This window comes from Ceratotherium simum, chromosome 16 (genome assembly GCF_057802395.1).
Source record: "Ceratotherium simum simum isolate JZ-2026a chromosome 16, ASM5780239v1, whole genome shotgun sequence".
Classification (NCBI taxonomy): Eukaryota; Metazoa; Chordata; class Mammalia; order Perissodactyla; family Rhinocerotidae; genus Ceratotherium; species Ceratotherium simum.
The window spans coordinates 21,320,894-21,334,739 of record NC_141915.1 but is presented as its reverse complement, the minus strand read 5'-3'; the positions used below and the strand labels follow the sequence as shown (position 1 = coordinate 21,334,739).

The 13,846-nt window shown below is 49.2% G+C and overlaps 1 protein-coding gene across 5 annotated transcripts in view; it reads right to left on the bottom strand.

Annotated features, from left to right (window-relative positions):
* Positions 1 to 1,339: 1,339 nt before the first annotated feature.
* Positions 1,340 to 13,846, bottom strand: part of RHBDL3 (rhomboid like 3) — a 48,161-nt gene continuing 35,654 nt past the window's right edge. For 3 of the 5 annotated variants that reach the window (XM_004441895.3, XM_014796396.2, XM_087440782.1), the window contains 2 exons: positions 7,859 to 7,919; positions 1,340 to 5,106 (listed from right to left, as the gene is read on the bottom strand). In XM_004441895.3, coding sequence (XP_004441952.1) covers positions 4,835 to 5,106; positions 7,859 to 7,919 — 333 coding nt within the window. In that variant the 3' untranslated portion in view covers positions 1,340 to 4,834. The remainder of the gene's footprint in view (positions 5,107 to 7,858; positions 7,920 to 13,846) is intronic. The other 2 variants (XM_087440781.1, XM_087440783.1) reach the window with 1 other exon arrangement.

The following is a 13,846-nucleotide window of genomic DNA, read 5'->3' as shown; positions in this document are numbered from 1 at the left end:
GGATGACTTCCACAGCGTTTAGAAATATTTTAAAATAATACACAGGAAACTGATGTGAAAGAACATTACAGGAGGGGCCGGCCCCATGGCTTAGCGGTTAAGTGCGCGCGCTCCACTGTCGGCGTCCCGGGTTCGGATCCCAGGCGCGCACCAATGCACCGCTTCTCCGGCCATGCTGAGGCCGCGTCCCACATACAGCAACTAGAAGGATGTGCAACTATGACATACAACTATCTACTGGGGCTTTGGGGGGAAAAATAAATAAATAAATAAAATTATTAAAAAAAACAAAAAATGAAAGATCATTACGGGAAACATCTCCCACGCTGAATTTAACAGGGTAGCTTAATCCTCAACAGCTAGGAATGGCAAAACTACATACCATGCTATTGGCTGAGAAAAACTGGTGAAAACAATTCACTTTCTCAGGCTTTATCCACGCAAACCCACTTGATTGTTCAACTGACCAAGCAGCAGACTTGAACATTTATGGTCCTCTTATTTTCCCCCTTCTGTATGTGAACCGACCATGCCCTTTCACTCTGAGAACATTCCTACCCCTTCCTCAAGATCAGGGTGTTCACAGCCCCTAGAAAGACCTAAAGACTAGGCTAGTGGGGTAAAGAAGGGTGTACCTAGGACATTTCAAAGGAGATTCCTCCAATAATAATAGTCAAAATGTTAATTTCTCACCAGGGTATAGTGTAAGAGTGGAAGGGGAAGGGGGGGCACCCACCAGAACAGCTGGCACAGAGGTTCTTTTTTTTTTTTGGTGAGGAAGGCTGGCCTTGAGCTAACATCTGTTGCCAATCTTCCTCTTTTTGCTGAGGAAGATTGGTCCTGAGCTAACATCTGTGCCAATCTTCCTCCATTTTGTATATGGGACGCCCCCACAGCATGGCTTGATGAGCAGTGCCTGGGACCACACCCCGGGATTTGAACCTGCGAACCCTGGGCCACTGAAGCAGAGCAAGTGAACTTAACCACTATGCCACCAGGCCAGCCCCTGCACAGAGGTTCTTGACCTGAAGCCATGGATCAGTTTCCTTATTCATAGCCCCGCCCCCCACCCCCAGAAACTGTACACAAAATTGTCTGTGCATTTTTATGGGAAGAGAAATCATAGCTTTCATCAGCAACTCAAAAGAGTTCAGTAATTCAAGAAAAGTTAAGAACCACCAAGCAAGAAACACCAGCGCGAAGCACCGATGCCCGGATCCTTATTGCATAAATCGTAGACCCAGCACCACTGCTATCCACCCGTTCCCGCCGCCCTGACCCAGACCAAGAGGAAACAGGTTCCAACGCCAGCCCTTTAAGTCACTTTCTGAATAACCGATGGCTTAAAAAAAAAAATCTTTAATGGAATCTGTGCTCAAATAATATGTTACAACAAAAATATACAGAATGTACACAATACAAAAATATTTAGAAACAAACATTGCAGCTTGTGTTTTGTTTTGTTTTCCACTTACTCAAGTCCTTGGGGGAGGGGAAGTTCAGTGTTGGGCACTGTTTTTTAAGGCAGAGGAGTATTGGTGCTTTCCAGCCAGCGCTGGGAGCAACAGGAATGATGCCAGGAAAGGGCTCCCACTGCACCCGGGAATCTGCATTATCTGCAAACGAAATTGGACACTAGGGGAAGATCCGAGCTTGGTGAGCAATGACTCCCCTAATCCTCTGGGCAAGAATGGTTCTCATGGAAATTGAGAGTCCTATTAGCTGGCAAAAGTGCCCCATTAGGGAGCTTTTCCTAATTAAAAAACGAATGATTAATGGTGTCATTAAAGCGAAATTTCTCCTTTGAAGGTTTGTTTTCCTTTCCCCAGTTTCTGTGATTCCTCTTCCGTTTAACCATCGAGGGAATCTATAGCTGCTGTTTGGGGAATCCCCAGCTTTCAGTTTCTACAGCCTGTGGATGAAAGGCAGACCTCCCCCCCACAGCCTGAAGATTCACACCACCCTCTGCTTCCCAGCACACTGGCTAGGGCGGCCATATTGGACGAGGAGGGAAGTATGATGGGGACATGCTGCTGGGAACACGGGACAAAGGGACCTGCTGAGGAGAAAGCCAGACACCAAAATGTAAACCCTTCTTACCAGACAGCTGTCTCCAGCCCTGGATTAGAGACCTGGGTTGTGTGAAGTGACTATTGTCACCACTGCATGGCCCTGCTTAGAAGTGATGGTTGGGGGAGGGTGGTGGAGATGGGCATTAAGCAGAACAAAGAACTTGTGGGTTGCTTTTGGACAGGGAGAAGCTGGGGCTGGTGGCCTGAGGTGTAGACAGGCTCCCGTAGCATGTCCCAGACCTCAGAGGACAGACTTAACAGGATGGGAGATGGGACTTCCATCTCAGGCAGTCCTCGGTAACAAGCTTCCATCTGAAGTCCTGAGGGAATTAAGTGCTTCTCTGAGGGCTTTCTAGAGTCTTCTACTTCACAGTCTTCTCACCCCGGAGAGAAGAAGGTCCATCTCCAGGCCACACCAGACAAACGCAGAGGTGGCTCCCTGCTCCCTCCACCCACAACCCAGAACCCCCAGGTGCCAGGACAGGATCTGGAAGGGAGGCCCTGCCTCCAGCAGGGCACCAGGTGCCTCTGCTCCTCCAGGGAGGGACAGCACCACTCAGGGTTAGCAGTGGCTGAAGCCCATGGCTGAGGCCCCCTTTGCCATCCTTACCCAAGTCTTCTTGGCCCCCATTCCAGCTCAGAGTCTCCTCTCCTAAGAAGCTGACTGTTCCAGCTACACTCTCCTCTCAGTAGGGCAGAGAATGGCTGGCAGGGCACAGACAAGATGCCTCAGACCGACAAAACTCAGCCAAAGGTCAGGGCCCATGCCACCTCAGGCTGGCAGTCCTCAGCACAGCGTTGGCACAGTGCAGCATTTTAGGGGCCATATGTGGGGACCAGGACAATCTATTTAGCACTGGGCAAAGACAGGGAAGGGCTTGGCATAGCCTGGGGCTGAGTGGGGGTGCCCCTGAGTAGGAAACTCTGCCCATTTAATGTGATCAGTGGGGACAGGAAGCCACAGTGGCCCAAGACCCCCAAACGCCTGCCTGGCTGACTCAGGACCTCAGTGCACATGAGGGCTCTGAGGAGCACGTGGCTGGCAGAAGGCAGTTCCCACACTCCTGCCCTCATTCCTCATGAACGCAGCCCCTCTGCCTCCCAGACTTGGTTCTTCATCCTTCCGGGCTGTCAGTGGATGGGAGTTCCAAAAGCAGTATAAAGGGAATGACACATTTTGTCAAAGGTCATCCCTCCCCCCAGTCTCCCCTCGGGGCCCGCACCAGCTCTCGCTAGGGGGTCATTTTCCCACTAGTGACTTGGGGGTAGGGATGGACTTGATAATCTCCAAGTCCCCTCTGACCTCTGAGCATCTGAATCTACGGGCTGTCCTCACCTCTGACACTCATCCAAACACCCAACAAATCTTCTCTAGAAGCAGTTTTCTGCCTACATTGGAATTCCTCTTAGTGCAGCCTCCTCTCTACCAACTCAAATGGACACAGAGCCTCAATATTTCTGCTCCAGACTCTCTTGCACCCCAAAGCTCCTTCCCTCTTAAGGGAGACAGAACAGAACCTTTTCAGATATGAAGGCCATTCCAGAGGGAAACAAGGGCAGCACTTGGCAAAGGCAAGGAAAACCTCAGCATCCTGAGGGTCCCTGGAAGGGCTGAGGTCTCCCTCCACCACGGATGGTTCTCCCACTGGTCAGTGATTCTCAGGGGTGCGCCTGGAAGGGACAGGGATGGGAAAGAAGGCGCAAGCTTTACTAAAGGCAAGGATCCTCAGCAACCACACCCTCCCACCTCTCAGCACCTTCCTTCCTCTCACTAGACTCCTCCACAGACCCTCACTGCCTCTCCCAGGATTGCTCTGCAGTCTCCAACTCTCCTCACAGTCTTTCCCATCACATGGGCACCTCCACCCACCAAACTACACACACAGACACATACACACACATCAAAACACTGTCTCCATAACCAAAGGCGAGGCATGATGCAGGTCAGGGCAATGGAAGAGAAGGAAAAGACCCTAAAAATAAGGCAGGGCATGGGATGCTGGGGCACTGGTATGAGACATCAGCATTCTGGGAGAAAGGGAGGGAGAAGTCTTCCCCAGGGCGGAATTTGGGATTAAGTTTATTCCCTTCTGCTTGGGTTCCTCTCACTGGGTACCCCCAGGGCAAGGGCGGGGCCTGGAGTTACAGCATCTCCCTCCTCCGCCCATCCCAGGCACTAGAGGCCACGCCCCAGTGCCCACCAACAGGCACAGGAGAGCACCCTGGGCTCCCCCAGGCCAATGTCGATATGTCCACTACCAGACTCTCTTCCACTCCAGAGCTCCAGACCCAATGGCTGTAGAGGGAACATTTCCTGGCCTGCAATTATCTCTGAGCTGGACAAGGGCCCGCCTGGCTACTACACGCTTGGGCCTTCCTTACACTCTCAGGGTCTCTCAGGGTGGAGGATGAGGGAGAAGGCTGCTGCCCAATCTGTGACAAGGGAGGGGACCCCTGAACACATGGAACAAGCCCAGCCCAAGAAAACGGCCACTCTCACCCTACCCCAGCCTTCACCCTGGCCTGATGTCCTCAGAACAGTCTAGAAGAACAAAGGTAGCCACATCCAACTCCTCCAGCATGTGCCCTTCAAAAAAGAGCCTCCACTGTCTGCCCAAATCCGAGCCCAAATATTACAGAGGCTCAGTGTCTCTTGTCCTCTTCTCTACGGCCTCACTGAGCTGGTGATGAGAAAAAGAACGCAGGTGCTCCTTTCTGATGCTGCTTCTCACTCCCCTCCCTGACCTCGGTCCTCCAGTTCCTTACGGGGGCGGTGGCAACTTTAGGTCCAGCAGGGTGTAGGCAAAGATGTTCCAGAAGATAGCGAACAGCACAAAGATGGTGTACATGGCCACAAAAATCCACCACAGCGACTGGTCCTGCAGCCTCTGCTCATAGTTCCTCAGGACCACCACGCCCAGGGTGATGCCCACAGCCACACCACCCAAGTGCGCCACGAAGCTCGGGTGAGGGCACGGGGGATAGGCTGACGGGTGGAACCGGAGCCACACGGCCCGCCCAAACTCCATGCTCACTGCAAGGGAAGAAGCACAGAGAAGTCACAGGAGGGCCACTGGGGAGGGACCAAGGGAGAGGTCTTGCACTCCATCCATCCATCCACCCAGCCACCCACTCAGCCATCCACCCTTTAATTCATTCACTACCCATTAGGCCAAGCACTGTTTGTTCTATGCACTGGAGATATAGTAGTGAAGAAGACAGACAAGCCTCTGTTCTCCCAGAGCTTACAGGATCTGGCAACAACCAGCATACAATTACATACATAAGATAATTTCAGTAAGAGAAATTCCATGGGAAAAAATACAGGTGGTTTAAAATCAATGTTGGGCATAAAGAAGGGGATTCTTTAGTTTGGGGAAGCAGACAAAATCTCCCTAAAGAGGTGACATTTGAGCAGAGATGTGACTATCAAGAGAAGACCCTAAGAAGAGTATTGCAGGAAGAGGGAACAGTTGGTGCAGAAGCCCAAAGGCCCTTGCACTCCTGTGGTCATGAGTCTTACAGACTCAGCTTCCCCATTTGTATAAAGTCTCGGTCTCTATGTACCAGGCTGCACTGCTGGAACATTAACAACAACTTCAATATGTGCTAGCCCTTTACAGTTTATAAAGCGTTTTCATGTATTCTTTCAAAACCCATAGAAAACTCTCAGAATCACTGTTTTTGTGGTTGGAAGGAAGGGATGGAGGGAGAGAACGGCAAAGAAGGAATGGAAGTAAATAATCCCAACAGTGCTGGAATTTATCTCCTAACAGATTCTAAAATGTCCCATTCCACTCCCCAGTCCATCCTTTTTGCATGAACTTCTTGGGTCAGCCAATCCAATGGGGACATACTCTCCTGAGAGGACAGGTGTTGGGAACTGTGCCATTTCATTACCCAGCACCAGAAGACCAGCGAGGGCAGGTATTCCCGTCTCCGTTTTACAGATGAGGAAACCAAGGCAAATTTCACAGATTGCAAGAAAGCCCTTTGAAGGGAATTTTGTACTTGTTCAGTTACCATTTAATTAACCAGTGCGCCTCTCTCCACCGTAACCACTCCAGGGGTGCCAGCAACTCCAGGGACGTCCAGTCCCCGGGGGCACTGCCTAACCTTCTGGCCTGGGCCCTGCAACTCCAAGGATGGCCGATAGATGGCGGAAAAGAAGCAGCCAGGGACAGACGCTGTATCCTCCCCCACCCACCCCACCCCTCAGGCCCTGGGGTCCACAAGAGAGGTTTGAAAGACATTGATCCCCCAAAACAGCATTTTAGTTTTTATGATGCTCAGAGTTGGATTTTTTTAAACAGCAAGACTCATGCTTCTCTTCCCTTCCTTGCAAACAGAAACTCAGAGTCTGAGCAGACAGGAAAGCTATGCTCATCTCTGCCCCCACCCACTGTCCCCCATTAACCCCCACTGCCCTGGCTCAAAGAGTCTGTGGGTTTTAGGACTGGAAGGTCCTCTCTGGAATTAGAGATCCTCCGACCCCATCCAGGAAACTGAGACCAGAGAGCCCTGAAAGCCATAGAGTACAAGGCAAGGGATGTGGAAGTGGATTCACATGGAGCCCAGAGGCCCCTCCTCCACCCCTATTTGTTCTGGCCCAGTCTTCCTCTTCCCCACGTAGTAGGAGTCTGGCCCAGGCAGAGACAGTCAAAGTGCCCCTGTCCAGCTTGGCTAAAGTGTGGGGCATTAGAAATGGCACAGGCTGGCTCTGAATTCTGGCTCTATCACCTCTAGCTGGGTGACCCTGGGCAAGGAACTTAACTCTCTGAGCCTCAAGCATCTACCTGGGAATTAAGCCTAATACCAGTTCCCTCTTCATAGCCCTGTTGTGAGGGCTGAAGGAGAGACTGTGCTCCCTCTCCTCTCTTCCTGCCTCCCTCACTTCTGTTCAGACCTCTCTCTCCATCTTGGAATGAGCCTCTTGGCCTCTGGTCTCATCCCCCTACACTCAACTCCTTCTCCACACTGCAGCCTGACTGGTCTCCTAAAGCCCAAAGCTGTCAGTAACTCTTGTTTAAAGCCCTCCTGTGGCCTCCCAGTGCATTCAGGATGAAGTCCAATTTCTCTCTTTGCATTTAAAGCCCTTCATGATCGGACTCCTATTATCTCTTAACACAATTACACGCAGTCCCAAACCCCACAGGTCAGTTTAACTAACTGACTTGCCGACCTCGACTCTTCCCTCACCGTGTCTTTGCTCCTGCTGCCCTCTGCCCGAAACGCCCTCTTGCACCTTGTCTACCTGGTGAACACCTGCCTGTCTTTAACACTCAACATGACCTCTGCAGGTAGAACTGACTTCTCCCGACTAGGGCTCCACCACACCCTGCACAGAGGGGTTCACGGATGAGTTATGGTTTGTGAACCTGCTAAACTGCAAGTTTTAGCGTGTGTGCGTGTGTGTGCGCGCATATGTGCATTTTTCTGGGGAAGAGTCTCTAGCTTCCTACAGGAGACCTCAAAGGATTGACTCCATGACTCAAACGGTTACTAAAGAGTCATTTTTCTGGATCTGGTCATTGAGCTGGACACTTATCCTGTATGCACTTTTCTGTCTGCATATTATATGTCAATGAAAAGTTTGAGAAAGGTTAAGAAGCAGCATATAGCAAGCCAGACTTCTCTCATAACAGCCCTGCTTTGTGGCACATTGTGGACACGTCTCCCTCTTTTTCCCTGACCACAAGACCCTGGAGGGCAGGGACTGTGCCATCTTTATGTCCCCCAGGCCAGATGCAGGGCTCCCTCCCCAAGCCTGCCTCCTTAGTACTTACTACAGATCAAGGCCACAGCCATCCGCAGCAGCTTGAATTGACACTTCATGCCTGACCAGTTCTAGGGGAAAAGGAGAGAGTTTCATTAGTTCCAGATCAGACCACTCCTCTGCAGATGTATTTCGCTTAAGACAACCTGACATTTAAAAAAATGATCTCCATTAAGTCCTGAATGAGGGGGTTGTGGCCTAGTCGCAGATCACGCCAGCATGGCTTTGAGATTTTTTTTGTGTGTGTGTGTGAGGAAGATTGGCCCTGAGCTAACATCTGCCAATCCTCCTCTTTTTGCTGTGGAAGACTGGCCCTGGGCTAACATCCACGCCCATCTTCCTCCACTTTAAAGATTTTATTTATTTATTTTTTCCCCCCAAAGCCCCAGTAGATAGTTGTATGTCATAGCTGCACATCCTTCCAGTCGCTGTATGCGGGACGCGGCCCCAGCATAGCCGGAGAAGCGGTGCGCGCCCGGGATCCGAACCCGGGCTGCCAGCAGCGGAGCGCATGCACCCAACCGCTAAGCCACGGGGCCGGCCCTCTTCCTCCACTTTATATGGGACGCCGCCACAGCATGGCTTCCCAAGCGGTGCGTCGGTGTGCGCCCGGGATCCGAACCGGTGAACCCCGGGGCCGCCACAGTGGAGTGTGTGCACTTAACCGCTATGCCACCGGGCAGGCCCCAGCTTTGAGATTTTAGGCAATGGTAAGTTTTTTATTGGCATAAAAGCTCCTGAGCTGCACCAACAGAGGAAGAGAATCTAGATCTGGGGAGATGAGAGTCCCTGTCTCCTCTACACAGACAGACAACACCTGAGAGTTGCATTAATTGCTGGGTCCCACGGTTGCAAAGGGATACAGGACAGCAAAGCAAGCAAACTCAAAGCAGAACCACCAAGATTGTAAAAGAACTCAAAATCCTGCATATGAGGAATGAAAGAAGAGGAGACTCAGGGGTCAAGTTCATTGTTGTCAAGTATCAAGTGAGTCAACCCAAGGAAAGGGCACATTCAGTGTAACCTGCGAGCGGAAGACTCAATGGATGAAAACTTCAGAGAGAGACTTTTTTAAGCTCAGGATAAGTCTCCATTTCTAATAAGCAGAGCTGTCCAAAGAAGGAATGATCCATCTTTGAGGATCGTGAGTTCCCATCATTGAGGGCTTCAAATGGGGGCTTCATATCACTTGGAAGGATGCTCTAGAGAATCGGGCATTGGAAAGGGGTGGGCCAGATGGCCTTCAAACAAACCCCTCTTTCCCCTGAGAATCTCTGAACACTCTGAACCTCCAAAGCAGATAAACAGAGTACAATTATCCACCTTACAAAAGGATTTTTCACTTTACAAAAGACTTCGCCACAGGGTTCCTTTGAGGGGCACTCCTGCAGTGCATTCATAGCACTATTCCGTTTACACAGACGTGTGCACACACAGAAATGAGCCTGGAATCTTCCTAGAACATCAGCCCTAGGGAAGGAGGCAACTGGGCACAGCCAGGGGCTTCTGTTCCCTCCCACCCACCCACTCTGCCTCTGCTGCCTGGCTCAGGCCCAGCTGGGGGGCACGTCTCACACTCCTTTGACATTGGGGGGACACGCGTTAAACTTTACAGAGGCCCTGAACACTGGCACGTACAATAACGTCTATGGAAGCTTTAGCTGAGCAAGCAGGATGCAGGGAAGCTGCCAAAATGAGAGAGAAATCCACAGCATTCGGCTTCTTACCCGTTGCCTCCCTTTCCCCCATTATTCCTCACTGACTGGCGAGCCCCTCTTCACAAAAGGCGAGGTGGGTGACACACGGCCCCTTTTGAGGTAGGAAAGTCTAATCTTTACTTGCTCATATGTTCTGTGCTAAGAAGCAGATGGCAGGACAACGTTGTCACCTGCTGGTGTCTGCCCACAGGACACAGAGAACAAAACGGGAGTTGGTGCCCTCCACCGATCTGGCAACCCATTTCGAGCTAGCTCAGTTACCTGATGGTGAGTGGCCCCTTAGCTCCTCTCAGGGCTGAAACCCTAAGATGGCAGGGTCCTGGAGAGTCACCTGATGGACCATCTCCTCCCAAAGGGAAACCTGCTGCCAAGCAGCCGACAATATGGCCCTCTAGCCCTTGACAGGGAGCTCACCACCTCCTGGGCTCCCATCACTGAAAAGTTCTTCTGACTATTGTCTGGCCAGGTTTTGCTTCCCTGTCAAGTCCACCTAGGGGTCTTAATTCTCCCTTAAAAGTGACACCTATGTTCATAGCAGTATTATTCACAATAGCCAAAAAGTAGAAGCAATCCAAGTGTCCATCCACAGATGAATGGAGAAACAAAATGTGGTATATTCATACAATGGAATATTATTCAGCCTTCAAAAGGAAGGAAATTCTGACACATGGAATAACTTCAATGAAACTTGAAGATATTATGCAAAGTGAAATAAGCCACTCACAAAAGGACAAATACTCTATGATTCTATTTATATGAGGTGATTAGAGTAATCAAATTCATAGAGACAGAAAGTAGAACTGAGGTTGCCGGGAGCTAGAGGGAGGGAGGAATGGAGAGTTGTTGTTTAATGGGTATAGAGTTTCAGTTTTGCAAGATGAAGAGAGTTCTGTGGATGGTGGTGATGGTTGCACAGCAATATGAATGTACTTAACACTCCTGAACTGTACACTTAAAAATGGTGAAGATGATAAATGTTATGTATATTTGACCACACTTAAAAGTGATATAGAACACTTCTAAGATCTCTTTTCCTCATAAAAACCCTCTGAATATCTTACCTGAAGATGGTGTCTCTTTCACTGTGTTCTGAATGATAACATCAGGCAAAGTAAATCTAGAATGTACTGGCTGCTCTCTCCTTCAGCTGAGATCCATGGCCCCTCTGGGCCCTACCTGGGATCTGTCTTAGAAAGCACTGTCCATATTTTTGGTCCAGCAAGACCATCAGTGGGTGGCTCAGAATTTCTTTTTCTCTAGTGTCCTCATTTGTAAGTTTGAGATAACAATAGCACCCATCTCAATTACCTACCTCGCGGGTTGCTGTGAAGGTGAAATGAATTAATATGTACAAAGCACTAAGAACACTGCCCAGCACATGGCAAGCATCATATAAATGTCTGATATTAGTATCTAGACCCAAGAAAAAGACAGTGAGTTTGCCCTGCACAGCAGCCTTTATTAAAACTTCTGAATCTCAGTGACCTTGGACAGCGTGGTGAGCCCCCATTTTGCCACAGTGCTCCCCAGGCCAGCTTCATTTAATACTTGCCCGACCCCTGAAGGCAAAGGAGTTTGCCAAGCTGATTCAGTCACACCCTCTGCCCTGCACTTTAGGGAAGAAGAAACTGAGGGTCCAAGAGGGCTAGTTCAAGGTCACAGTGAGTTAATGGCGAGCTTGATAGGGTTCCCAGTCCAAGGCTGTGTCCATCCACACTTCCGAGAGAGGGTCACGTGCTGTCTGTGCTGTCTGTCCCTGCTGGCTGCCCCAGCTGCCCCCAAAGCTGAGCGAAAGTCAGTAAATGACCAATCTCCCAGCAGCTGAGGGGTTAAACTAGAAAGTCACCCCTTCTGACCAGCTGCCTCATTTTCCAGACCCATTATTCCCTCCAATAAAATGAGTACAGTGAAACAACAGGAGAGAAGAAAAAAATCTCACACACAGCCAGCACTGCTGCTGCTATAAATGTTGAAAAAGCCTGCATGCCCCTGGAGAATACAAACCTTTTGCAGGCCCTTTAATTTCATTTTCTCCCAGAGCCTCGCAGGGTGAGACGATAACTCACCCACAGCAAACAAGGCGGTAACCCGTCCCCTCGGCGTCCTGCTCCCCCAGCCAGTTAAGAGCTCAGAGGCTAAAACGCAGGCAGGGAGCTTGCGTTCCAACACAGCTTTCCATATTCCCGGTGGAAACAGTTTCTTGTCAAATGACTTCAAGAAAATCCAACACAGGAAACGGGAAAGCATAACATGGATAAGTTAGGGAGTGATTATTTGTCCTACAAAAGGATTTTTACTCAATAAAGGGAACCTTATAACATAGAGATCTTTTGTGTCTTTCAGACAACAATCTCTCCTTGTGCTTTGACCATATGGTTCAATTTGCAAAAATTCAGATCTCAAACATTTTAGGAGAACGTCTATTATATGGAGCAGAGTGTAGGTAAATATCTTGTATATTTAAAAATGGCACTCCGGCCAACGGGCCCCAGCAAAAGGCCATTAATAAATTATTTAATTATGTGTATCTTTATCCTTCTAGTGTTTAAAATAAGAAGTCTTGAATATAGGTCTTTTATGCCATCCAGATATTTTATTGAAATATTTTCTGAATTTAATCCCTTGATGTAAACTGCAAGCTTTTTGAAACTCACAGTGTTTTTATGGAAAATAAGACATACTTTGATGTAAGGCAGAATCTCTCATTTAAACAGACAGTCCTGAGAATAGAAGTGTTAAACATTTTTCTATTTTGTATCTGAAACAAAAAGGACACATTTGCTGATCGTTCTCTGTACAGATATCAGGCAGAATTTATAAAAATACAAAATTACATGTATACAAATATATATAAACACACACACATGCAAAAACACACATACAGACAGGATCTCCCAGCTGTACGTTTATCTGCCACATGGAAACCATTTTCACACCCACCGTTTGCACGTCTTTCTCACAACTACCTTGTGAAGAAGGGATTACAGATCAGAGAACTGAGGCCCTGAGAAGTTAAGGAACTCACAGTTACGAAGATGGTGACACTAGTACTCAAATCCAGACCTTCTGTCAGATCTATGCTTTTTCTCCTTTCTGTCCTGACGAGCTGCTTTATTGTATATGCATAGACCAAATCTTCATTTTGGAATTAAAAACAATAGTTTATCTACTAGGTTGAACCACATGAAATTGCCACTATTTAAATGCTTCTGACACAAGAGATGGTAATTTCATATGGTTCGACCCAATGCATCACTGAATTGCTGGACGCTGAGCTACTTCGGGTAAAGGTAGCCTCTTGATGAAAGGAAACCGATCCTTTTCATGAGAAAATGAGCTTTTCTACACTGTCAAACAGGCACCACACACCTTTCTCGGGGAGGCTACAGTATATCATGCTTGGGGGACTGCAAAGCTCCCAGTTGGCCAGGGAAAGCCATGTCCTTCCGGAAGGGCAATGGGCTCTCGGTGGGACTGCTCATCTCCACCACCATAGGCCACGGGCTACTTGCCAGAAAGAAGCGTAAACTGGAACAAAACCTCCCTTCTCAACCCCATGCCCCACCCCGCGGTTCTTGGGGTGGTCTGCCCTCACCGTGGGAACTTGTGGGGCATCAGGGCTGTTTCCCATGCGGTGGGGAAGGGGGTGGAAACAGGGCATCTTGACGAACTCCTGTTTGTTTCTTCTTTCCCATGTTCTCTTAGTTGTGCTTGTTTATCCCCTTATACACATACACATCTTGGGGGGAAAGGGAGGGGGACATTAGCATTTCCTTCCCCTACAGAAAGGAATTGGGGCAGGGGGAGGGGGAGGGGAGGAGGCAGAATTCAGAGGAAAAGCTGTGTCTGGGGAAAGCTGTGGCACTGATACAGAATGACCCATTTAAAGGGCCATGTGAGGCAGCCCTGTGCTCCCAGGTTTGGCAGACCGAGCCATGTGCGTGTGTAACACACGTGCACAAACACTCAGATTCGCACATTCACACAGGCTTTCCCACACCTGCTGTATCTCTCCAAGTGCTCACTTGAAGTTGCAAAATTCAGGCAAGTAGCAAGTGCAGTCAGTGTCTGTCTGTCTGTCTCTCCTTCTCTCCCCCTCGTGTTCTCTCTCTCTCAGGGTACAAAGGGGACTTTGGTGAAAAGAAAAAGGCTAATGTTGAGGAGCAGGGCAGGTGATAGTGGCAGTAATAAGGAAGTGGGAGAGTTTAGGAACTCCAAAACCTGCTGTAACCGAGCATTCACACATCTGCCACGTGGTGAAGATAGTGATGGAGGAGGGA